General features: G+C 51.6%; 7 protein-coding genes across 7 annotated transcripts; 2 read left to right on the top strand and 5 right to left on the bottom strand.

The window, feature by feature from the left end:
- Positions 1-610: 610 nt before the first annotated feature.
- bye1 (Transcription factor bye1) lies at positions 611-3,180 on the bottom strand (the record flags this gene model as incomplete). Its single annotated transcript, XM_014691436.1, has 2 exons — positions 611-2,503; positions 2,572-3,180. The coding sequence occupies 2 exons, from the start codon at positions 3,178-3,180 to the stop codon at positions 611-613; spliced, it is 2,502 nt and encodes an 833-aa protein (XP_014546922.1).
- Positions 3,181-4,744: 1,564 nt separating this feature from the next.
- G6M90_00g035270 (uncharacterized protein) lies at positions 4,745-5,687 on the top strand (the record flags this gene model as incomplete). Its single annotated transcript, XM_014691435.1, has 4 exons — positions 4,745-4,768; positions 4,838-5,022; positions 5,084-5,502; positions 5,560-5,687. 4 exons carry the CDS (start codon positions 4,745-4,747, stop codon positions 5,685-5,687), a joined length of 756 nt encoding a protein of 251 aa, XP_014546921.1.
- Positions 5,688-5,965: 278 nt separating this feature from the next.
- On the bottom strand, positions 5,966-7,069 carry DPP1 (Diacylglycerol pyrophosphate phosphatase 1; the record flags this gene model as incomplete). Its single annotated transcript, XM_014691434.1, has 3 exons — positions 5,966-6,666; positions 6,729-6,822; positions 7,013-7,069. The coding sequence occupies 3 exons, from the start codon at positions 7,067-7,069 to the stop codon at positions 5,966-5,968; spliced, it is 852 nt and encodes a 283-aa protein (XP_014546920.1).
- A 563-nt stretch (positions 7,070-7,632) lies between these two features.
- On the top strand, positions 7,633-9,378 carry dre4 (Pre-mRNA-splicing factor dre4; the record flags this gene model as incomplete). The annotated part of the gene is made up of 1 exon (XM_014691433.1): positions 7,633-9,378. The coding sequence occupies one exon, from the start codon at positions 7,633-7,635 to the stop codon at positions 9,376-9,378; it is 1,746 nt and encodes a 581-aa protein (XP_014546919.1).
- A 282-nt stretch (positions 9,379-9,660) lies between these two features.
- On the bottom strand, positions 9,661-11,239 carry G6M90_00g035240 (uncharacterized protein; the record flags this gene model as incomplete). The annotated part of the gene is made up of 2 exons (XM_014691432.1): positions 9,661-11,023; positions 11,115-11,239. 2 exons carry the CDS (start codon positions 11,237-11,239, stop codon positions 9,661-9,663), a joined length of 1,488 nt encoding a protein of 495 aa, XP_014546918.1.
- Positions 11,240-11,720: 481 nt separating this feature from the next.
- G6M90_00g035230 (uncharacterized protein) lies at positions 11,721-14,154 on the bottom strand (the record flags this gene model as incomplete). Its single annotated transcript, XM_066130166.1, has 3 exons — positions 11,721-12,555; positions 12,610-13,773; positions 14,054-14,154. The coding sequence occupies 3 exons, from the start codon at positions 14,152-14,154 to the stop codon at positions 11,721-11,723; spliced, it is 2,100 nt and encodes a 699-aa protein (XP_065986165.1).
- A 4,059-nt stretch (positions 14,155-18,213) lies between these two features.
- SID1 (L-ornithine N(5)-monooxygenase) lies at positions 18,214-20,153 on the bottom strand (the record flags this gene model as incomplete). Its single annotated transcript, XM_014691430.1, has 3 exons — positions 18,214-18,288; positions 18,341-18,920; positions 19,009-20,153. The coding sequence occupies 3 exons, from the start codon at positions 20,151-20,153 to the stop codon at positions 18,214-18,216; spliced, it is 1,800 nt and encodes a 599-aa protein (XP_014546916.1).
- Positions 20,154-24,468: the final 4,315 nt, after the last annotated feature.

The following is a 24,468-nucleotide window of genomic DNA, read 5'->3' as shown; positions in this document are numbered from 1 at the left end:
TCATACTTTGTCACCGCGCGTAGGCGGCAGAATTTATACTTGATACAGTCGAAGCAATGTGCGACTGCTCGAGGGTTCGCAAGGTTTCTCAGGGAGGCGTTGTTACGCAGGCATTCGCATTGACAAAAGCTGGGCTGACTTGACTCGCTGCACCTTTTTCCAAACTTGATAGATCTGCAATGACATGTATAATTTTTTTTCTTTTTTTGGAGATCAAAGTACAGTCCTCACATTGCACTGGGTCACGATTCTCTTCGGCAGCCAGTGAGTGAAGCACCGCAGTAAATGTGATGATGGCCCATCGCAACGAAAAACATGACTTGATACAATAATCAGCGTAGCATTAACATCTTAGTCATCTTATATCGGACCCTACAATATCTTGCCGGCTGTTGATGTGTTCCAAACTTTTTTCTCCGCCATACTCCTTAACACCTCCCGTGATACCCTGACACCTATCCCGCTGTTCCCATGAGATAACAATATCGCAGAAAACCCCTCATGATATGTACATGGTGTATAGCCGGGTGAATTACATTGCCAATTCGATCATGTAAAAGTCCGTCAGACCCGGTAAACTGAATTTCCTAGGCATTAACGTGCCCATGGCCTATTGCGACCCGCCTACTGCACTCCCTTGTGTTCGTTTCTCGGAGCCTTCCTTCTCCAGAAGAGCGCCTAGGTACTGGAGATCCTGTCGTGCTCGTGGGTCCTTTTCATAGATTGACCTTATCACTTCCCACTCAAGTCGAGACATCTGGAACGCTTGAGGCAATAAGAATTGTACCGTGGGTACACTAATCAAGTCACCCAACACCTGCGCTGCAACCGCCTGTCCTGCCTGCTGAGCTTGGTACTTTTGGGCCTCTGTCAGTTGATCACCCGCCGGGGGGGAGTGACTGGGTGGAGGAACTGCAGTCTGCGGAGGTGGTCGTTGCATATGCGGCGGCTGTGGGATAGGGACTGGTGTAGTCGACTGAGGAGGCCCTCCGTGGTGCTGCTGGCCAAATGAGCCCTGCGGTGTCGCTGGGGAGAAAGCTGGCCCAGACGTCGAGCTGCTTCTTTGCCCACCAGGTGCAGGCGTAGGAGACGCGGTGACGCTGGGAGGCTGAGGCGTAGCAACGGGGGTGAGCTCGTCCTTGTTGGTTTGCTTCAGCTGATCTGGTTCGTTGCGATACACGAATACGGCCAGAAGCATGGGCTCCGTTCTTGTCTTGGGGATGTAATTATCGACCAGGTTTAGCATAAACTCGGGGTGACCATCGTCGCCGGCAGGCACAGGCACAAGGTACGTGTCCCTGACATTTCCTGCGACCTTGTTTCCAACGACTCCGTATCGACCTTTGCTAATGAAGTAGTCGACCAACGCCCTGAAATCTGGCTGGGATTCCGCTGATGTCGGGGTGATGCTGACAACAACTATGTCGGTGAGATTACTGTATCGAAGACTGCACAGGTACTCAATGGCGCTCTGTTGCGTAATGCGTCCGGCAACCGTCATTCGCCTGGGAATGAGTTTTGACCAGGGGCCGAAAGAGGCGAAATTGGCGCCTCCGACGTGCTTGGCCATGGCTGGAAAATCTGCAATGGAGCTCATGGCAAGTGATCCCTTCCATATAACATCAGGGTCTTGCGATTCTTCAGTTGGAGAATAAGGCGGGGACTCCGTCTCATCTTGCAGCATTCGATCAACATCGGGATCAAATCCAGGGCCGCTGGTATTGAGAACTGGCGCAGACGGTCGACGGTTTTGTGATAGTGTCGGCGATTTGACCGTTGAAAACACCTTGTTAATGTCAAAATTGGACTGCGAAGGTGAGTGTTGTGCTTCAGGCTGAGTTGGCGATCTCGCTTTCACTTCGCCATGGTCTCCCCCAGTCGGCTCTCGTTTGACAAGCGGTGGATGCTGGCTGACGCCTTTCCGAGGACCGCCAGCCATGGGCAAAGGGGCCTCGTTAAGGGCGGTTTCGTCCTCAACTACCTCCTCCCCCTTGTGAGTTCTTCGAACACGCGGGCCAGTCTCTTGTGTGTATAAGATGGATTGCTTCTCCGCCTTCGCTCTCATCTCAGCAGTTTGCTTTTGTAGTTCGGCCGACGCGAGCTGTTCTGAAGTCATGACAGCAAGGGTCGTGGGCGAGTGTATGCCATGCAACAGACCTTGCATCACTTCCGGGTTATTCTTGAGGTTGAAGGTCAGAGACTTAATCTGATGGTTATACTCTTTCTGACCCTTGGATGCTGGGTGCGTATCGTAGACAGCGCGCTCGATTTGTAAGGCATATTCCTCAGACATGCTGTCTTCTGTCTTGCCGTCGGGAACCCTGAGTTCCCCATCCTTCGCAATGATAGCCAGAACATGAGCAATGGATTTCTTCAGAGCCTTGGCAGGGCCTGAACGCGATGCAGCCAATTCAGATATCGCCGAAGCCAGATCATCAGGTTTGGTGTATTTGGCGGCCGCAGGAACTACATCACGCTCTGATACTCGACGTTGTTTAGCTGCCTATTAGACATTAGCTTGCATTCATAGTGCGCCACATGCAAGTGGATGTAAAGCAATTGATATCTTACCTTGCCATCTGTGTCCTGCGACTCCTCTCGAATTTTTCGCTTTCCCTGCTTTGAAGCGGGCTCTTTTCTATCCTTTGATGCGGGCTCAGGTGCAGGCGAGGCCTTTGCCTTGGCTTTGCCGTCCTTTTCGAGCTCATCCTTAGAATCGCTGCTTCGTTTGCCCTTGCCTCTGCGCCCTCCCTTCTTCTTCTTTCTTTCAGCCTCTTCTTCTTCGTGTGCCTTGCGTCGAGCCTCCCATGGCTTTTCTCCTCTGGCTATGCCTGCCAGGAGCTCTTTATGGTCTTCGGGTCGACACTGTTCGCACCAGTAGTTGTCGGGAATTTCGTCCTCAAAAGAGCTTACGCCGACACAGACATTGTGCTGCCAGGCATAGCAGGTCTCGCAGGAGATCCAGGCCTCCCCTGAATCTTCATCTTGTTCGGTTGCTCCACAAACACACCGAATAACCTCCTCGGGTTCCTGGGATTGATCCTTCTCTTGCGCCTTCTTGGTCTTCTTGGTCTGTCGTCGTTTCGGCGCAACTGCAGGTTCGAGCTCGTCAAATGATTTCGTGTGTTGACCTTTGGTTGCTCTGACCGAGCGCCTAGGCTCTGCCTCTCCTATAGACATGGTGTTAGTTGCTTTGTCTGATGCCTGTCGCATTCCGTCCTTGAGTTGCACATAATGCGCAAGCCCCTCGGGCGTGCGTTTTGGACCCAGTAGAGTGAAGTTGGTTTGAGCTTACCAGACATCGCGTCTTATGTGGCAGGGAGTGGTATCTTGTGGCCGCAAGTGGGAGCGACGCGCGTGATAAGGGTCTTGGTGTTCGGTTGCTGTTTCCGGTAACTTCGCGATCTACTTTTGCAGGCGAGGAGTGTTCAAAGACTGTCTAGCTCTCTCAAACAGGCATTTGAAATTTACGACGCTGACAGGGCTAGAGTCACGACTATAACAAGGAAAAATTTGCCGAGAACAAATCCAACCACAGCAAGCAACCCTTCTATCTCCGAAAGAAATACTCCCAAATGGCACACAGTATTATGCGCGATGTTTATTTTCCGACTTTAATGCGGACCTTAACGTGAAGGCGACTCAGTCTTGTTGTGCACCTGGGAGCTGTCGCGACCAAAAAGTGGGAAATGGCGGGTTAAAAAAAAGAAGCGGAGGAGTGGGCGATGCAAAAGGCCGTTGGGCGGTGGGCAATTAAAGCTCGCGCCGCGTCAGCGAAGAACACCGTGCTGCACTTGCGCAAACCGTTGCAAGGAGCAGAATATCTGGAATATGAGTAGTCAAACGGATGGGATCGTGAAAACCCGCGCACAGGTTGATAGAAAGGCTTCAGCCGATCCTGGCTGACACCGACGTACAATGTTGATGTGGATGGAAGAGGCAAGATCTCGAAGCAGTCCGTTGTGGCGGAAGGCGTAGTCGAGATAAATTCGAGGACCTTCGCTGGCAAGTGGCGTCGCCTGCTTGCTTGGCTAATCGTCCACCCAACCAGCTCCTGTTACGGACTCCCATTACCCATGCTCACGTGCAGACCACACCCCATTCACGCATCACGCTTCAGGTTTTAACATTTTAAGTTCAGCGCTGCCTCCCCTCTCAATTGTGTGAAACTAGAAAGTTCTAAAAACCGCACTCGTAAAACTTGTTAAGCTATATAGACGGTCAAACATGACGCACACCGCATCCCTATTTCCAGTACGGAGTATGCCGGCTGCATTGGGCGTCTCATATCAGCTCAGTAGGTCAACATCAGGGCTTTTCTCTATCCAAGACTATTCGATGGAGACATCCTGTGGAGATGGCGAGTGGAGCCTGGGCTTTCAAGCAAAGCAGGCGGCGCAGATAACTTGGCTGTACGGAGCATCGGTAGAATTTCGGCGAAATCAAGTCATCTGAGTCAGCGTATGTTAGTCAGCAAAGCAATGCAGTTGCAGCCTGAGGTATCAGTCACTCCCCACGGTGAGGATGGAGCTTACCTACGCGGCTAGCTTGTGCCTGGAGCTCTCGCGACAGCAAGTGACGCCTGTGGTGAAGCATCTCAAACCCACCTGCAGACATCATCAATTCATTGTTTTGCTCTCCTCCGCCAACCATCGAGACATAATAACTTCAAATCCTAAAAGAGAGCGACTCGCATCTTAGTTTCTCTACCGCTTGACCTGACAAACCGGCCGTCTCCGCAGCCATGTCTCGCCGTTACGATTCCCGAGTACGTCGAAACGTTCTTTTGGATACTAGTAGTTCCTTAAGCTCAATAACTAACCCGCGACGCCTGTAGACAACAATCTTCTCACCAGAAGGCCGTCTCTACCAGGTAGAGTATGCTCTGGAGGCCATCTCACACGCCGGCACTGCCATTGGCATCCTCGCCAAGGATGGTATTGTCCTCGCGGCAGAGCGTAAAGTCACTTCCAAGTTGTTGGAACAGGACACATCAGCGGAGAAGCTGTATGTTCTGAACGAGTAGGTTTCAGCTTTAATGCATTATCGTATCTGCTCAGCTACGTTGTCTAATAGCCCTTAGCAATATGATTTGCGCAGTTGCTGGCATGACCGCCGACGCCAACATTCTCATCAACTACGCTCGCCAAGCCGCCCAGCGATATCTCCTCACCTACAATGAAGACATTCCTTGCGAGCAGCTCGTTCGCCGCCTCTGCGATTTGAAACAGGGATACACCCAGCACGGCGGTCTCCGACCCTTTGGTGTTTCGTTCATCTATGCTGGTTGGGACCCTCGAAGGCAATTCCAACTGTACCTTAGTAACCCATCTGGCAACTACGGTGGCTGGAAGGCAACCAGCGCCGGCGCCAACAATGCCAGTGCCCAGAGTTTGTTGAAGCAAGACTACAAGGAGGATTGCACACTGAAAGAAGCTTGTGCCATGGCTGTCAAAGTGTTGAGCAAGACGATGGATTCTACCAAGCTAAGCAGCGAGAAGAGTGAGTGCGGACGTCAAACAGTTCTACAATGATTTGCTTTACTAACCAGCTATGTAGTTGAGTTCGCCACAGTAGGACAGACGGAAGACGGCAAGATTTATCACAGGCTGTGGAATGCGGATGAGATTACAGCACTTTTGAAGGAGCATGATTTGGCCAAGAGCGAAGATGCTGAGGAGAAATAGGCAGTCCAAGACAAAGGATAGACGGGATTGATTTAGAAGCGGGCCGCCCTGTGGTGGCCCTTGTAATAATACAATGAATGAACTGAACGATATGAAGCCCAAGCGCAAGTCGAGTTCTCTTGCCGGGCGGCATACTCTGTGAGGCTTGACATGCCGACGTATCCCGGATTTCTATATGCAACGCTATTTCCTCGTACAAATCTATATGTATACTTTCACCCATGCTCCCTAGAATATCGTACATGCAAACACAACTTGCTCATTTCAGCATGCTGGTATCAGCCTCTTGACGGTCGTTGTGGTTGAAGCTCATATTCGTCATCCATAGCACGGCCACCTTCCTCCTCATCACGAACCCTCTGCCATGCTGCAGACTGCAAATCCGCGCCCGGTCGAGGATACGGCTCATGGCACCTGGCAATCGACAATCTCGGCCAATGACGTCTATAACTCCAATATGCTACACTCATCCCCAGCACTGATCCAACACAGACGTCATATACGTCATGTCTGTAGTCTTCACAGCGCGAAATGGCAATCAGTGTCGCCGCAACCAGGGGTGACAAGCAAATCAATGCTCTACCTAGATCCCTCCCTCCAATTGGGTGATGGAAAATGTGTAATTGTCCGGCAAGGAACAGGCTCAAGAAGCCTAATCCTGCAAAGGAGAACGATGAGTGACCAGATGGAAACGATCGCCATCCATCCTGTAACTTGTGTGATTCCCCAGCGGTGCAGACCTCGATAGTGACCAAGACATTCTCTTTAGTTCCAGGGGACGGGTGGCATCGATCCAGGAGGTCAGGACGAGGTCGACCCACGGCGTTCTTGACCACGTCGGTGAGAAATAATGTGAGGACTATGGATATGAAAAAGGAGAGGTAGGTGACTTCATGCTTTACGATTGGCGATCTGGCGGTGAGGTTGTAGAGGATGAGGACGCCTAGGGGAATGAAGAAGGCATATATGAACAGCCAGGCTGGGCTCAGTTAGCTGGCGGTGCTCATCGGGCCTCCAGTTTCGAGAACATGATTGACGTACGGACAGATACCCTCTCATGTACAGCATGAGGATATGCGATATGAAGGTCATTGATGAAAAACATTCGGTGAAATGGCGTGACAAACAATGCGAGCTTTGGCAAGTTAGCGACGAGTACAACGGGAAGGGGGTCGGGTAATGAGTCCAACAGCAAGCCATCCCGCTATCAATATCACGAGTCCAACATACTCCGGAGCGTGCGTAGTCTAGAGAATCATTAGAAATGAAGTTGCATGGCTGCAGTTGAGACTGTTGGTCTCGATCGGGTTGAAGGGAGAGCTTACTTGCCAAGCTCGACCGAGGAACGCCACGGGTCCGCCGGATACTCTGCGAGGAGCCATGGCGATAAACAAGAGGATTCAATTGCCCGGTCCAAGTTAAAGATACTTAATGGAGGCCATGGGAATTGTTTGCTACGAAGCAAGAGGCTTCGGCGCTGTTCAAGTAGGTTGATGCTGCGAACACGACGTCGAAACAACCAAAACAGGGATGATGGCAAGAATTAATGGGGCTTGAGGTTCCGGCCTGCTAGGATCAGACTCCATTGGCGAAATCGTTGTCAAGTCGCACTGCCGTAACAGAGCTGTTGAGGAGAACGGGGAATATCTTTGTTGTGCTCAGACACTGACGATGCAGTTCACAATTTCACGGCCAAAAGCTAATTTCGAAAACTCACCAATTGTTATATCTGCCTACCTGCCTAATAGGTACGTAAATGCAATTGTGCGTCGGATGGACCTTCCAAGGTCGAGGTCAACGGTTATTTCAAGTACCCAGGTACTTCGGATGGATGCTCCACTATCGCTCTCAAGCTCCAGCTCAGTGGCTGATTCGGCATTGACGTTGACATCCAAAGCTTTGATCTCCAAAGTATTCACGAATCCTCCTCAAAACGTCTGCAACGATGGCGAGCGCTGGCGGGCTCAAATCGACATACAAGCCATCTGCTGCTGCTGCGGCAGCGTCGGCCCCATTACCGCCAGGGTGGACAGAACATACCGCGCCAACAGGACACAAATACTACTACAATGCATCAACAAAGGAATCAACTTACCAGCGACCTGGCCTGCCGCCACCCTCTGCAGTGTCGGCGCAAGACGCATACTCGCCGTACGCGAATCTCCCGTCGCTCGCCGATCCACGGGTGGCAAACGCATATCTTGCGCAACTTAATCCCCAGAACCAGCCCCGAGCTCGAGGCGCTCACAGCGGTCGAGGTGGCAGTAGGGGAGGGTTCGAAGGCAGGCCGAAGCCACAACCCGTTGATAAACCGAGGAAGGCAGAGAAGATTCCAGGATGTGAACCGTGGCTTCTTGTGTACACGAAGTATTCCAGACGGTTTGCTTATAATCCAGTGAAAAATGCGAGTTACTGGCGCATCCCAGAGAAGCTTATGGAGGGTATCCTTGAGTTAGATAAGGCACGAATACGGGGCAAAGCCACTGGCACAGCAGAGGATGCCAAAAGCGAGAAAAATGCGGAGAATAAAACAGGGGATCTGGCCGAGAAGCAGCATGACTACGACAGCGACGAATATGAAGAGATCGAGGTACAAGTGACTGACGATGAGGGTGGTGATTCCCTTGACACTGAGCACCCGTCTAAACGACGGCGGACAAATAAAGGCGAATCTGAAGAAGAAGTGGTAGAAGAAGAGGGGGAGGAGGAGGAGGAGGAGGAGGAAGAAGAAGATGAAGCAGACGGCCCTGTCGAATTTACTGAGGCAGACATTGCCGCGCAACTCCAAGCCATGGGAGAGGAATACGGTCTCGAACCAGGCGACTACGACGACGGCAATATGGAGAGCTGGCCTGAGGGCACAGAGGGGGTTGAATTTTCGGAAGAAGACGCCAAGCTTCTCTTCAAGGATCTGCTCAACGACTTCAACATTAATCCCTACAGCCCATGGGATAAACTCATCGAAGAAGGCAAAATTATGGACGACCCACGGTACACAGCCCTCACTACAACACGAGCGCGCAAAGAATGCTGGGACGAATGGATGCGCGAGAAGATTACCGAACTCAAAGAACAGCGAGCCAAGCAGGAGAAGAAGGACCCCAAGATCGGATACATGGCTTTCCTGCAAGAAAAGGCCACGCCAAAGTTGTACTGGCCTGAATTCAAGAGAAAATATAAAAGGGAGGAAGCGATGAAGGATATGAAACTGTCCGACAAAGATCGCGAAAAGGCATACCGCGAACATATAAGTCGATTGAAGATGCCACAAGCAAAGCTAAAGTCTGATCTCACCGCGCTACTGAGAGCTCAACCCATCCACTTGTTAAATAACAAGTCCTCGCCGACGAGTCTCCCTACTCCTGTACTTATTGATCTGCGGTACATTTCATTGGATCCCAAGATTCGCGACCCTCTTGTGGAAGCCTATCTTCAGACGCTGCCGCCGCCGCCGGAAGACGTTGCAGCTTCCGAGGAAGATGGGGAAAAGAAGAAGAAGGCGAGGGAGGCGCGAGGCAAGCGCGAAAAGGCGCTGGAGGAGAGAAATCGAGTTGTGGAAGAGCAGAAGAAGCGGAGAGAGAGGGATCTCATGGCTAGCAAGGCGCGGTTGAGAGATGAGGAGAGAGAGTTGGAAATTGCGATGAGGGTAGGTAAACGGGGCTTACAGAGTCAGTTGCAGGATGAGGCATAAATGCTTATACCAGGATCCGCAAAAAAACCCTGACCTGAAGTATCTTGCCGTATAATGCATGCTACTTGTGAAAGGTTTATGCTCACCCCTGATGGTAGGGTCTTTTGTCTGGGGAAACATGGCAACCTGGATGCCTACAGCCAACAACAACATATTACATTTGATACCACCTGTTGGTTGCCCAGCTTTGCCAATCTCGTGTCAGAATCTGTAATGAACATCATGACAAGACACTCACGGTATATTCGCGCACATACCGCAGTTCTTGCAAAACCATCGCCATCACAACCCGTCAAAGACGTCCTTTGCCCTCCGTTCAATATCTGCCGCCCACCTCATGACATCCTCCGTCCCCGAAATCCCTTCGTCCGTAACATATACATCCACCAGCCCATTATTAACCCACTCAAAATACACATTTCTCACCTTCACATCTCCTCCTGGCCGTTGCCCTCTCACCACTCCCACACTATCCCAACCCCGAGTCACCTCACCAGCATCATTGTCCTCATGCCCTGGCGCTTCAAACGGCAGCACCTTTTCCTTCTCGCTCACAACCACAACCTTTACATTGTTCGAAACGTGCCTCGCCGCTAGAACAGCCGGCAACGAACCCGTCTTATTGCTCACATTGCCGTGTCTATCAATCAGGTCCGCTCCGAGGAGGAGTAGATCCACGTCCTGGGAGGCTATGCCCGCCGCGGCATCCGTCATGACCGTGATATCGACACGCGATGAGAAATTGTGCTCAGCAGCAAAGGAGGAAAGCTTGTAAGCGAGTTTGGCACCTTCGCAGAGCGGGCGGGACTCCAAGATGCGGAGATCGAGTCTGTGGCCAATGCTGGCGAGCGCATGCGTGAGGCAGCTCGCTATCGTCGAACTGGACGACAGCGTGAGGATGCGAATGGGCCCATCAGCAGGGCGCTGCTGCAGAAACGCGGCGAAGGCGTTTGCGATCCTGCTCGCCGACGCCTCCCTCTGCCTGGCAAGCTCGTCCAAGGAAGCAACGATATCGTCGACCACGTCTGCCGACAGGCCCTCGCTGGTCTTTTCGCGAACCACATCCAGGCCGGCCAGCACGACGCTCAGAATCGGCGCCCCCATGCTCTCCCTCCCGTTTTTCCACAGGTGCCAGCCCGCCCGTCGTGCGTTCGCCCACCAGACCTCCTTGTCGGAGATGTCCGACTTCTTCAACACGTCGGCGAAGGCGCCCAGTGCAATTCCCGCTAGCTGTCGCGCGCCGCTCTCATGATCGCCCTTCAACCTCGTCAGGCTGGCGTCCAAGACTGGTGCCGCGGCGCCGAGGTCGAATTCAAGCCACACCCTTCGCAGGCTCTCTAGCAACTTGGGGACGCCGTCGACTTTTTGATCGTCGGCGACGTCCGCTGGATCAAACCATGCGTAATCGTCGTGCTCCCAATCAATTGTAATCTTGGAAGGATCACAGGTAAGAATGAATCCAAAGGGGTTGATGGTCCATTCGCGCTGGATGGATTCGTCGACAAAGGAATACGGTTTTCCTTGGCGGAAGAGTGTGAGTGAGCATGGAGTGAGGGTCGTTTCTTCTTGAATTTCTCGCCACGCTGTTGTGAGAGGGTTTACATCGAAGGACTCAATGGAGCCGGATACCGGTGCATATTTGTGTCTGCTTTTGTGTTAGTCAGTCCATCGAAGTAGGGGAGAGGGAGGCTTGTTATCGGGCGTTGTGAAAGAAGGGCTAGATGATAGCGACGAACTGGTAGGTGCGGACTTTGTCGCTTCGCTTGAAAAGAGCGACTTTTGGTCTGGTGTTTGTGGTGTCGTCTTTGGGGAATTGGAAGATAAAGCTGACTGCCACGGAACGCTTCTTGAGCTGAGACATGGTCGATGATGGTGTAGTGAGACGGTCTGATGGAGTTTGGTGTTTGTGGGAGGCGTGAAGCATGCTCCCGGAATTTTATGAACAAACCAATGACGAGGCCTCGTGTAGGAGTACTCCTAATACCCTGATCGTCATGTTGGCCAGAGTGAGTGCATCGTGCAATGAGAGAGGCATGGAGCATGACGCTCGCATGGCGTGAGCTTAATAAATACGGGAACTTGATTATAATTGGTGGAGACCTCACACAGCTGTCACTGACGCCACGACAAGTGAGTTTGCAATATTCTAATGAATACAATATGAACTAAGGCGTTTATAAAATTCAAGATATCAAATTCTTTGCCCCCTTGAAGTAGGTATAGACCGTCTAAATGAAAATACGCCCAGTAACCGCGATATCATAATAGCCCACTCCGTCTCCAAATAATTCGCCAAAATCTAAATCAAAGTTCATACGCAACCAGACATGTATAAATCGTCGTTACTCATTCACGTAACTGTTATATATCGGCCAGTCGTCACCCATCCATGTAACTAATTCGTCGTATAACACTGGATCGTCTCCGATGGGCATAGGAGGTGGCGGAAGCTCCTGAGAAACAAGGTGAGGTGCTATAGTAGGAGCAGAGGAAGAAATCGTGCTGAGAATGGGATCCTGACCCAACGGTGCCGTAAGTCTTCCAACCAAGCAACGGAGCTCTTGAAGGGTTTCTGCACATCGCTGGCCATCTGTGTTGCCCTTGCTGGCAGCCTCGAGCATCTTTTTAATGCCATAATCTACATCGTTCATGGCGGCAATAGCCTCCTCTTGTGAGGATTCTTCTCTGAAAACAAGGGGTCGAAGAATGAGACACACAGCAGCATGGAAGATAAAGTGCAAGCCTGCATGCAGAGTCTTGCGTTGCCCATTCAACGTTGATAAGTGTCGCGCAAGTGCCATATTACGAATTGCAGCGGAAATACAGCACTTCAGATTCTCAATCTGAGGAACGCTATCCATGGTGGTCGTTTGGCCCATCAGACGATCAGCGACCGCTCGCTTGACGGCGGATAAGAAGAGGGGTCGAATAGCCACGACGAGAAGTTGGTTGTATCTCATATGCAACAAGCAGCTTGCGGGATCGTTGCTCAATCCTTTAATAAGTTGTAAGGCTGGTGGAAGAGCCGATTGCCATTGTTCAAGCATCCATATGGCATTATCCGGCTGACGTGTCCCCGCCTCGATCTTCGCTCCACGGTAAGTATTGCCAACAACATGTCCCGAGATGCGAGAAAGCTCAACATGAGCCCTCAGCCCCGCGGCAGGAGGCATCAGTCTGAAGATATTGTCAGTAAGTATTTCTTTCCTGAAAGATGCACCTCATACGTACGCCTCGTCTGCTGGCAGTGGCAATTGGATGGCCTCGTCTGTGATTGTAGGAGGCCGTCCGGTGAGACAGCTTAACCAACGGTCAAGGCAATACACTGACCAAAAGACCCTCTTGCCTCGCTCGTCAACCCATCCTCGATGGGCACCGAGCATGATGCTAATGTGCATAGCAGCAGTGACATACATGTAAGCCGCATCTGGTCGATTTGTCTCGACAAGGTAGAAACTCATCATGGCAAGAGAAGCGACATCACCAATAGTGCGACGCTTGATCTCAAGCGGATTACCCAGAAGCATAGCAGCTCGTGCGTAATATGGCTCGCTCAGGGATGGGTGGGAATCCGAGCTTGGCGGCGGTTGGGTTGTGGTGCTTTGGCATGCCACGGCGAGAGCAGCGTGATAAAAAGCCAAATGACGATATGCGCTCAAGTCCATGTCTGGCGAGGGTGAAACTGGCGCTCGAACGGGGATTGTGCCCAAGTCTCCCCACCAGTAGATGCCACCACTTGGCCACTGGCCACCACCATCCTGGATGAAGTGCCGCAGTTCGGATAAGACGACGCCGATGGTGCTGTCAGGGGGCAGCCATAGAGGGTTCACGGCGTGGTTGAGTGGACGCTGGTCATCGACAGTGTAGTTGCCCAAGCTTGACAAGAAGCTGTTCTGGTCAACTCGGGCCGGTCTGTCTTGTGGCGAGGTAGGAAGAGCCGCGCCCATCAATTCCTTGAGGTGGTCGAGAAAGGTGGCACCAGCAGTCTCACCCATATATCTGCCCATACCGTCGGCATCTTGAAGTAAACGTCCGGGACTCAGCACCGCGTCGTCGTCTGCCGGCTCGGTCTTGATCGAGTTGGTTCCGGATGGCTGGCTGTGGACTGTGTTTGCCAGTCCGGCGGCAGACTGGACGGTACTCGCAAAGGGGCTGGTTGGTGATGAGGAATCGGGGCTGGCGGCGTGATGCAGAAGCTCCTGGCGTCTCGTTGGATCCGCCACTGCATCATGTAGAGCCTTCTCGTAGACTTCGACCTTCTTTCTCAGGTCGTCCAGCTCGGCTCGGGGAACAGAAACCTTCTCAACGACGGTAGGGTAAACGCAATCGCGGGCGGTCGAGGCGCATTGGCTGCAGGGGCGTTCACCAGAGCACTTGATCCGGCGTACATTGCAGCTGTTGCATCTGTTCAGAGCGCCCAGGAGGGGCGCGCAATGGTTAGCCAACTGTTTTGTGTCTGTGTCTAGGTTGTAGGCAACTCTTCAGTACATCACCGAGGCATTTCGAGATCTCAACAGTGGCACGCGCTTGGGTCGAGCTGAGCCGAGCTGAGTTGACCTGTCTCAACCTGTCTCAATCCCCCACCGGTTCACGCCACGCATTCAGGAACGAGGAAATTGCTTCTGCGCGCCAGCGCCCCCCAGAAGCCAAGTATAAGAAGAGAGAGGCCACTTACGCTGTCGCAACTCGTTTGCGATGCTCTGGGGCTACCTTGTGGCGCCGAGGGTTGACAGGAAGTCGTTGAGAGGGTCGTCGATCGCCATGGTCAAGCTGCATCTTTCTCTGCGACGATAAGCCCACGTCACAGGGTACGAGGCACGAGGCACCTTGGTCTCGTGCCAAAAGCTATAGATACTACACGAAAAGACACAAGGCTTAAGCTTTCCCCTTCTTTATTCGACAAGCCGGTAAGAGCACCAAAGAAAAATAGAAAACCGACTAGTTAGGGCGAGACAACCGACTGAGTGATAATAGTATGTAATGGTGAAAAGTGGCGGGGTAAAACGACAGCTGGGCCAACGGTCCGCAAAAGCGTGAAGTGATGCTGACGAGAGGCAATTGGAAACAAAGTGCCGAAAGCACAGGAGAAATAAGCAAAGTTGGGCGGCGAGAAGAGCGTACCTATATTATGGTTATTGTAACAAGGCGTTGTGCCCCGGAATGATAAGGACAAGATGACACAATCCCTGGCATCCTGTCTCCTCCGCCAACGGAGGGCTATTCGACGGTCAATTAGAGAAGGAAGACAAAAAAAAACAAAAAGAGTAATCGCAATGACTGAGACTGTGGAGGTGGTGACGAGGTGACGACACTGAAGCGACAGCCACTTTGTCGGCAATCGTAATATGTTGCGTGCCTGCTTGCCCGGTTTGAGTGCAGACAGGCAACGACCAAGTGACTGAGAAAGGGTATGAGAGGTGTGACGAGTAAGCCTCGTAGGGCTGTACGCAGGGCGAGCAAAGTGTCGAGGAATGGTTGGTCTGTGTCTAGGATCTGGAGTTCCGCCGTCCGGAGAGTTCTGGAGTTTCTAAAGTTGTGGGGTTGGAGATGAAGACCAAGGCCCATTGACCGGTTGACGTGGACTTGACGAAGGTGGGATGGATGCGGATGCGGATGCAGATGCAGATGCAATGCAGACGCAGACGTTGACATGGACGCCTGATACAGATGACCGGGGTGTGGAGAGGAAGGGAAAAGCAAAGCAAGTTTTCTGGACAAGAAGAATTATTCGTTTCTGTCCTGTTTCCTCCTCCTCCACGCAGAAGAGGATACTGTCTATTTGCTAGGTATGAATTGACTCCATGAGTCCATGGGTTTGGGAGGACTGCTCAAACTGCTCGGAACGGGCATGTGAAGACAAATAGAGGGAAGGGAGGGGTCAGGCTAGCGGGAAAATATGCAACGGACTTTACGAAAGAAGGAGACGTAAGCCAACAGGCAGATGGAGTCAATATTGATGTTTTAATCAGAACCTGATCGAATGCTGTTTTAAAGTTTACCAGTCTCTCCCCACGCTGCTTTACTGCAGCATCTCTGATGAATAAACGCTCCATTCTCCACGTCCCAGAAAGCAAACTTGGCTTCAATCCACTCAAGCCACATGTGCGTCTAGTGGAACGAATGGAGCCAAGGGGCTAACTACTGCCAGGCCACCACCAAAAGCTAGAAACACAACGTGAACCCAACCCGATCGATCCCATCGTCGCCTCGAGAAGTGTCCAAATCTCAAATTGCGACAAGGCTCCAGCACAGCCTCATTTTACCCTTGGAACTAGGACAAGCGAGCCATCATTGGAGCTGCCCAATCTAGTACTACTACTACTGCTGCTGCTGCTGCTGCTGTCGAAAGAGTCAATCTGGCCAACCAAAGCTGGGGTTCATCCAAGCCGATCTCCGAGGCCGAGGTCCCAACATTTAATAAAGGACCTAGCAACTAGGCTGACGGTCCGGTCAGCTACGTTTTATTGTCGGACGGCTTGACGCTCCATAATACCAGATTAAGAGAGAAGACTAAGAAGATGAAATAGGAAAGCACAAGTGCAATATACTGGGAGGGGCTTCAGCTGAGGGTCTAGATATTATGAACTGGTGGAGAACAGAAGATGGGGGATTTTTGTGACTGGTTTCGATGCGTGAACTTACTCACAACTCGCTTGCTGCGATGGCTCGGTCATGGTTTGATAGCTATTGCAGCCTTGCTGAACTTGCATTTCAAGTCAAGTAGTAGCACGGCACAGCACCTGCTGTAATTGGATATCGATTCACGGAATAGTATCTTATTGCTCGTACGTACATGGCGGTGGACATCTTGCTCATGGGTCGTGACTAGTACTAGTACTCATGTTTTAGCATCACCGCCACTCCGGTTCTCGGCCCAGGGACAGCACCGATGAGGAAAACACTGCAAACTGTTCTGTCCCGCCGGCTTCAGCCTGTGCACTTATTTAAGAGCATGCAAAATGCAACCGTCGAATTGCAATCCATTCTCAGTCTCCCAAGTCTATCGTACCAAGAAGACTCACAAGCCACCATGCCCCCCCACGGCCAGGCCTTCATCGCCGGGTACTGCCGCGGGATACTCCCCGGGGCTTTCATGAAGGCTTGGCTTTGAGATCGGGCACAGCAAGGGACACAGGGTCTGGTTTGTCAGCCGTCGCATTGACAGTCCCTAAACCCTTACGTGCTCCCAATGCAGCCTAGCGGGCCCTTTGTTCACGCTTGTGCCACGCCTCACCAGTGTCACCATTGCCATTGTCCACGCATGCATGTCGTGTCCCACAAGCAAGTCGCAATCGTAATCGCAATCGGTCCCCTCTGGCGTCGGCTGGCTGCGTCGGCTGGACCCTGCGAATGGGAACTCGACTCGTCGTCAATTGGTGGGAATCGTCATGAGTCACACCCCGTGAACGAGCGCGACACGCAACATCGAGTGCTAACGTTCAGAACTTAACGGTAGATACCCTCGAAGACGAATAGTTGCAACTACCCCGGCACGGTAGAGCTCTTTCCCAAAAGACGTGCTATCTTTGATGCCATTGAGGTTCGCCATTTGCAATCTGATCAAATACCTTGGAGGCTGTGCTACGGTCCTACCACACAGATATCGGAATGACTTCGCGCCGCACTCATCGCCGGGCATGTCGGCAGCGTCTGATGCTGACACCCCACAAGCAGAGACCTTATTGCCATGTGCCACATTGAAATCCACAGTGAGACTGGCTTTAAAAACAATAGACGTTAAATGAGAATGGATGACTTGGCATTGGGAACAGACTTTCAGAAAAGCTGGTCTGAACGCCATTGACCAGTATGCATGTTGGCCTGAGCTGCTTCGGACACTCATCATTCAGTTGTCGCTACCCTATGGGTGTAGCAGAGTTGCATGAACCAGCAACACCAAGGCACGAAGTATACCATCAGACAGACAAGGTGCTGAGTCTGTATTCTGCCTGGCATTGATGAAATGCTACCATGTGGCGGTGTCTATTTGGACGATGTGGCAAGTATATCTCGCAATAGTCTGTGCTTGCAACGAGGACTATGGAAACCGCAGACAGTGTTCTGTGCAAGTGTATAGTCTTTTGCGAGACCTGGCCATACCAAACTTGTAATTATTTGATTATTTCCATTCCAGTTGCTCTTGCTTTCCCGCACCACACGATATCTGCGTCACCATCGTTCATTGTGTCATATCTGCAACACCAAGAGCAACGGCCTCAGCATAAAGGTTGATATCGACTTGCACAGAAGCATCCTTGGTCAGTAGTAACCATTGCCGGCATCGGGAAATAGAGACTCTACGTCCCCGGTTCGGCCGCGGCGTCAAGGCCAATCAGTCATTTAATATCAGCATCAGCCGTGCCAGTCGACTAATGCGAACCCAGGGTCCAATCCCAAACGAAACGGCAACTACACAGCTGGTATATAGACTTTTTTTAATAGCACCAGAAATTGTATACTAACTAATTATCAATGAGTGCGGGCATTGACTCGTAATAAGGTACTTCGGCATCAGAAATGTCTGACGCTGCTTCTCACGAATGAGAAGTTATATCTTTTCCTTTCATTTCTCTCTGCAATCACAATTCTCCGCTCTCGGTCTCTTGCCTTGGTTTAAAGAAAAAAAAAGATCGCTCGTTCCTAAAAAGTAGAGGGAAATAGTCCCGGAATATATATACGTGAGGACGAAGAAAAAGATTCCGTTGGTTCCAAGCATGGACAGTTGATTGCATGACGTCGCTTCTTGTTCTGAGAATGGAATCTTCCACTTGATCTATGTAGATTTTTTGGGGTCGAAAGGTGTAGTCAGCATCACCTGTCGATACTGACGGTTATCTACTGGCTTCCGAAGATGCTATCGACGATTTCTCCAGATCTTGTGGCTAGGACCGACAAAAGCGTATCACTCAACTAGTCACTGTTAGCAGATCGTTTAAAAAAAAAGCTTACATCATCAACTTACCCCATGTGTACCCTCACAGCAGCCTTGCAGCCACACTCCCGCTTCATCAGCAACAGTTCCAGGGGCAAACTTGACTTTGTAGTCACGGCCAACTGCAATCTTGCGCTCGCCCTGTTCCGTCTCCACGTTCCATCCTGAGATACCTTTGCTAAACTGCAAGCCGCCAGGAGCGGCTTTGGGCAACATGTTCCACGCGTCCTTGAGCATACCAACATGGGCGTTGCGCTGATATCCTGTGGCGGCGATGACGAGGTCGGCCTCGATAACCTCCACATCAGCATCATCGATGAAACCGTCTAGTGCGCCGTCTTGAACACTTTGAACCTTGAGCTCAAGGGTTTCGCCATGGGGCTCTATGCTGATGATTTGCTTGCCGCCCATGATTCTGTGTGGCCAAGCCTTTTCGTCCGCGCCGAGCTCTCGGCGCTGGTCGTACATTCGTTCGTAGAGGGCTTCAATAAGTTCCAAGCGCACTACGCCATAATTGGTAGCACGAGCCTCAGCGAGGAAATTGTTACGGTACTTGGCAGACTTGGTGTAAAGGGAGCCAACGAATTCGGGGTTGAAGACGGTGTTGACACTGCAGACATGTTAGTCTTCAATGCTAAATTCTTCCGTCTGATTTCGTCTTCTCCATGCGATGAGAGGATCGCATCCCGGACACTTACAAGGGAGAATCGTCACTTGGACGTAAAAACTCAGGTCTCATTACGAGATAGGTCTTGGAGTTGGGAAATCGGCTCGCAACATTGTTGAAGATTTCGGCTGCACTCTGACCAGCGCCGACAACAACGACACGGCAAGATGTGGCAGTCTTGGGTATCAACTCGCCAATGACATTTGCATACTGTGAAGAATGAACAACACGGGGGTGCTTGAGAGGGAAGTTCTTGGGCATGGAAGGCTGGCCACCCGCGGCCACCAGCACGTGCCGGCCCCGGTATGTATGAGCTTGCCCAGTAGCTGTATCTCGGGACTGGACAGTGAACGAACGAACCGGGCCCTTGGAGTTGTCGTTGGGAGACACAGACACCACCTGCTGGCCAAACCGAGCCAGACGTGTGAAGAATGAAGAGCACCAGCGAAGGTAGTCCTCGTACTCTACACGCGCTGGCAGAAAAGTGCTCAGGTTGGTAAAGTCGACAAGACGGTCCTGGCGGTGCAGATAGTTCAGAAAGGTGAACTCGGACCGCGGGTCCCTGAGGGTAGCCAAGTCCTTGATAAAGGAAATCTGCATCTTTGCACCAGGAAGCAACATGCCCGAATGCCAGGCAAACTGGTTCTGTTTTTCAATAAACAGGACCTTGGGATAAGAGCCATCAGGCAACAGCTTCCTACCTGCAGCGATGGCATCGTGCATAGCTATCGCAACGGACAAGCTGGCGGGACCGAAGCCGACGCAAATAAGATCAAACTCGGAATCGAGGGCCGTAGGCACCAGGTACGGCGAGCTCTGAGCTGCTCCGTTGAGAAATTCGCGACCATTGCTGCCGAGTGGCTCTTGAACTGCCTGCCCATTCGAGTTTGCCTTGGCATGGTGCGTAGCCACGCCATTGCCATTGGTGCTGGCACGGTTCGATGAGGCGCCTGTGCCTTCGGCGTTTGGCTTGTTGGTAGGCAAAGTCGCGGTCGACGCGGAGGTGAGGGGTTGCGGGGCGTCAGAAGTGGTAGGAGCGTCAGGAGCAAGAGTGGGAGCAGGGGCTTCAGCAGCTCTGTTGCTGCCATTGCTGGTCGGCGTGAGGGCATTTCCATGAAGCGCCACGTCGGCTGCACCATTGCTGGTGAGCACAACTTCCTCGCTGTGTGGTGACATGGTGTCTGGCTAGGTAGTCTACCGTGTCGTTTTCTTCTTCTCTCTTTTTGGACACTTTTCGACTTTGGCTTTGTTTCGGCCAAACAAAATCTGTCTTCTGTTTTCTATCGGCTTAGTGAAATGAGCCTGCGGCGATTGTGTATTCCACTTACCACAAGTTCCAGTTGATGGACTGTGATTTGACTGCCGATCGAAACGTCGGCGGCAAGCTACGCCCCGAAACTGTTCAAGGGTCTGGCTCTTTTTTTCCCTCTTGATTGATGTAGTTGCTTTACCGCGTATTAATAGCTCCAGCAGGTGTGACTGACTTTGTTTGCAAGAAAGGACTGGTGTTCGACAACCCGAGGCTCAGACTGCTTGGCACGTCCTAGATCTTGTCTTATACCAAGTTCAGTTCAGGGTGGCTGGATTGGGGGCCACAGCCGAACAAGTAGAAAGGAGGTTCAAAGAGGAACAAGAGGAACAAGAGGCTCAAGCTGGAAGAAAAGGTGGTTGTGAAGAGGAAGGTACCACACCGGCCGAGGGACAGGGACATCTGGACTCTAATATGAAGGAAGGGTACCAATAAAGACTTCCGTTCGGCATTATGTGTAATAAGCCACGCTAAGCGACGGCATCTTGTTCGATGCAATGTAAAATTAACACAGGATGACCCGGCAAGGGTTTCCTCTCTGTTTCCTTACCCTTTCAAGCAACGCATGCTGGCTGGGGTCCGCTTCCCGCAGTCCAGTCGTACCGCATGACATGATATGCAAAACATGATGTGGCAGACAAGTATACGGAGCAAGTCGCACCAGAAACGTGCCACTAGCCCGAAGACCGGCAAAAATCGAAACAAAGAAGCGCGACGGCGGAGAATGCAAGGGACACGAGCCCACATGTTGTCCAATACAGGGCCAACCTCGCCGATGTCCTCACAAGTAGCTCAGAAAGCTAGATCCCCAAGTGGGCGGCAGATGGCCTTGTGGTGGTTGCGGAGCGGATCCCCTCCCAACAAACGGCCATGCGGCTGGGAACACCACTTTCACCTCAGCACAACCGGTCGTCGTGGCCTGGGAGGAGTGCCCAGGTAGCTACCAGGTTCGTAAGCACATATCATCACACGAGCCGTGCCACTCGTCTCTGTACCGAGTACGAAATTGTGGAATTTGATCCGACAGAATACTGCAAGTGCTGGGATGCAGGATCTTGCCACATGTTTAATCTACGATGCCGGGCCAGTTTCCAATGCACTGCCAAGCTTCCAAGGTTATACTACTACTAGTGCTCCTTGTAAGACGGCTTTACGGCTTCTGTCAACACCACCAAACTATGCTGAATACCTACCTAGCTACGTATCTTTGGGAATCAGGTCCGGCTTTGCACCAATCCCAAACTCATCTAGACTACTGCAGTAGTTGTTGGACAATGCGCTTGTAACCGACAATCTCAACTGCAACCTCGTTGTGAGACTGAACTCTCCCATCTCTCACTTATACAATGCCAAGTTTGACATGAGCCAATCGAAAATGAGCAACTGCCAGCTATGAGCTCGCGTCATTGTTCGCATGATTCGGCAAACCTAGCAGCTGGTTTTCAGGTCCCCAGCAATTTTTTCAGCCCTTGTTGGAGCCAAAACAGGGTCCAGTTCCACTTGAAGCCATCCATGGTCAAGAAGCTTGATGTTGGCGGCAGGGGTCTTGATCTGATAAGATGTAAGAATTGGCCACGAATCAAAGCAACGAATGCGTTGCATGGGAAGCCACACGGTGTGTGGCGCCGTTGGCCACAGTCGTCTGTGACAGGTTTTCCCCATCACTTTTTCTTGGGACATGAAACTGAATTGTCTCAAAGTCGAATCGAATGAACTCTAAATAGGTGCCCAATCCAGCGATGAGATGATTTTTAGACAAGATCTCCGCCGTCTGCGCTTGAAGAAGAAGGCGAGTCCTCCGAATTTACACAAGTGTCGTCATCACCATTTTTTCCCCATCACTCTTTTCTGGAAATGAGCAGGGCAGGGTAGAGTGCCCCTCGTGCATGTCTTTCGCTTGCAGCACAAATCATTGGCCAAAAAGCTTGGGTCAAACAGATTTCCGAAGTGAAGTGGAGTTGAGGGAATTATCTGATGATCAGATAAAAAAAACGGATCTGATAAGATCCAGGCTTGTGCTAGTTCATAGCCAAGCCGCCGGCGGCCTGGACACATAGTTGCTCGACTGTTCGACCGTCATATTTTAGCTGTCCACCTCAGGCGCAAGGTGCAGGACGAAAATTTTTTTCCTTTTTGCCCATTTTTCCTGAACCCCACGCCCAGGTTGTCGGAACTTTCACCCAGCATATCGCTTCCAACGGCCGTTGTGCATTTTAATGCCGTCCTAGCACCGGTTTTAGCCACAGGCAATGCGAAGCATGCACATTGCTTGCACCTTATGTACCCAAGTTGTGAAAAATCAAGATATGTCCAACAACTTAGGCGTTACGGGGACAATAGAAATCAGGCATAGCACGGCATTCATTGCTGTGTGTCGCGCAGTACAAATCTTGGTACAGAGTCAGTCGTGCCAAGTAAAGAATGCCGATTACAGGGAAGCGAAGACCCAACCTACCTCATGGTAATCGACTCCGCACTCTAGCACCTCAAGGAGGGGAGTGGTGGAGCTAATGGTATGGAAGCAGTTCGTCCAAGGATGTATCGTAGACTTTCACGCCTTGTTCATGTGTACATACTGGGGGTTTTTGGCCCCAATGGAGTCGTTCGTTTCTGCATGCCAAACTCAGCAACCACAACCGGGACCTGGACAGTTGAAGCCCCGTCGGATTTAGTTCGACAAAAGAGCGATTTCCTCCGAGTTCTTCCTAGGCCTATGCCTCATCTAAGGGTGCCGACAGGAGACCCCCTGTTCGATCTGGGAGGCTATTCTGGATATATTGTGTGATAGGACGAGTCTTGACGCCCAGAACTAGCACGTACCTGTGGGCTCACAACGCTACCGCGTGGCTTGCTTCAGTTGTCGGTTTGATGCGGCACGACAGGGCTATGCTCCGTGTCGAAGCCGGATTTGTCTTTGGCTGAGGCTATTGGTTGTTGTGACGAAGGCCGACCCTGTCTTTTCTGATCGAGCCAAGGTGTAGATGAACGAAAACAACAGAACGGTGCTAGGAAACCGCAGCGAAAGTTGGACAATATGTTTTCAGCAGTTCCTTACAAGATAGGGAGACAACAAGGAAACGGTACTGTAATTCGTGTTTAGTGTTGATACCGATTCTATAAGCGTTCGTTGGAAGAATATGTCTCATTAGTTAATTGTGGCACTTCTATCCCGTACTTCAAAGGTGACGTGTACCATGGGTCAACTTAGCTAACGAAGGCGATGGATCAAAGTGTTAGGCTAATGGAGGCTAACGGAGGCTACGGGGGCTCGTCCTTCACCGCCAGGCAGCGAAAAAGAATGATGGTGTGTGATCATGGTGGGCCTCATCTGAAGGCTGTCGAATTCTCGCATACAGATGAAAGGTCAGAGAATATTCGTTTCGAGGTAGTACTCAGCAGGTCCCAGGGTTCGTATCGGGTGGAAACTCCGTGGTCGGTTGGTCCGAGTTGACCGAGCTGTCTTCAGAATTTCCCAATTGAATTGTGGTCAGATCAAACTCATGTATTGGTAATAGCCGACCGGAAGGGTGATTGTTGGCTCACTGGTGCGGGCCGACCCATCTTAGCTGTTCGCCAAACACGTCTCGGCATGCCCTCCTCGGACACCGGGGATTTGATGGCATAGTGCTCCGTCCCTCTGAGGTTGGAGTTGAAAACCTCTGCGAACCACTTCAAGCTGGAAATATCTGCATTTTCACATATCCCATCGCACCCGTGCCTCGAGCTTGGCCAGACGGCGGGTTCAGCGCGGCAGCCGCCACTAGCAAGGGAAGGAGCCACCCAATCGCCTTTCTGCTCGTCATTCCGGAATCACCATTTCGGGAATGACTTCGTCTCCAAAGCTTCGATCCATTGTGCCCGTTCTGCTCATCACGCTGCCCATCAATCTACATATTTCCCCTGCAATATTGGCCCCTTCCCGCTTCCACCTACCTGCCACGGCGTCAGGTGGACCGGACCAAGGCAGGATCTCGCAGGCTAATGGTTTCCCTTGCAGACCAGTTGGAGCCTCGCTGATTAATTCCTCACTTCTTACAGGCCTGCTGGATATCCGCCGCAGATGCACGCGACTACCGGTGCAACCTTTTGGGCCATCTGTGACGAGCACATTGTCCGGCTTGCGAATAATCAAATTCCTCATTGGTTCCTTTGTCATGGTGACACGGTAGCGCCACCCGCTTT

This window comes from Metarhizium brunneum, chromosome 2 (assembly GCF_013426205.1).
Source record: "Metarhizium brunneum chromosome 2, complete sequence".
Classification (NCBI taxonomy): domain Eukaryota; kingdom Fungi; phylum Ascomycota; class Sordariomycetes; order Hypocreales; family Clavicipitaceae; genus Metarhizium; species Metarhizium brunneum.
This window is presented reverse-complemented; position numbering and strand designations above follow the sequence as displayed.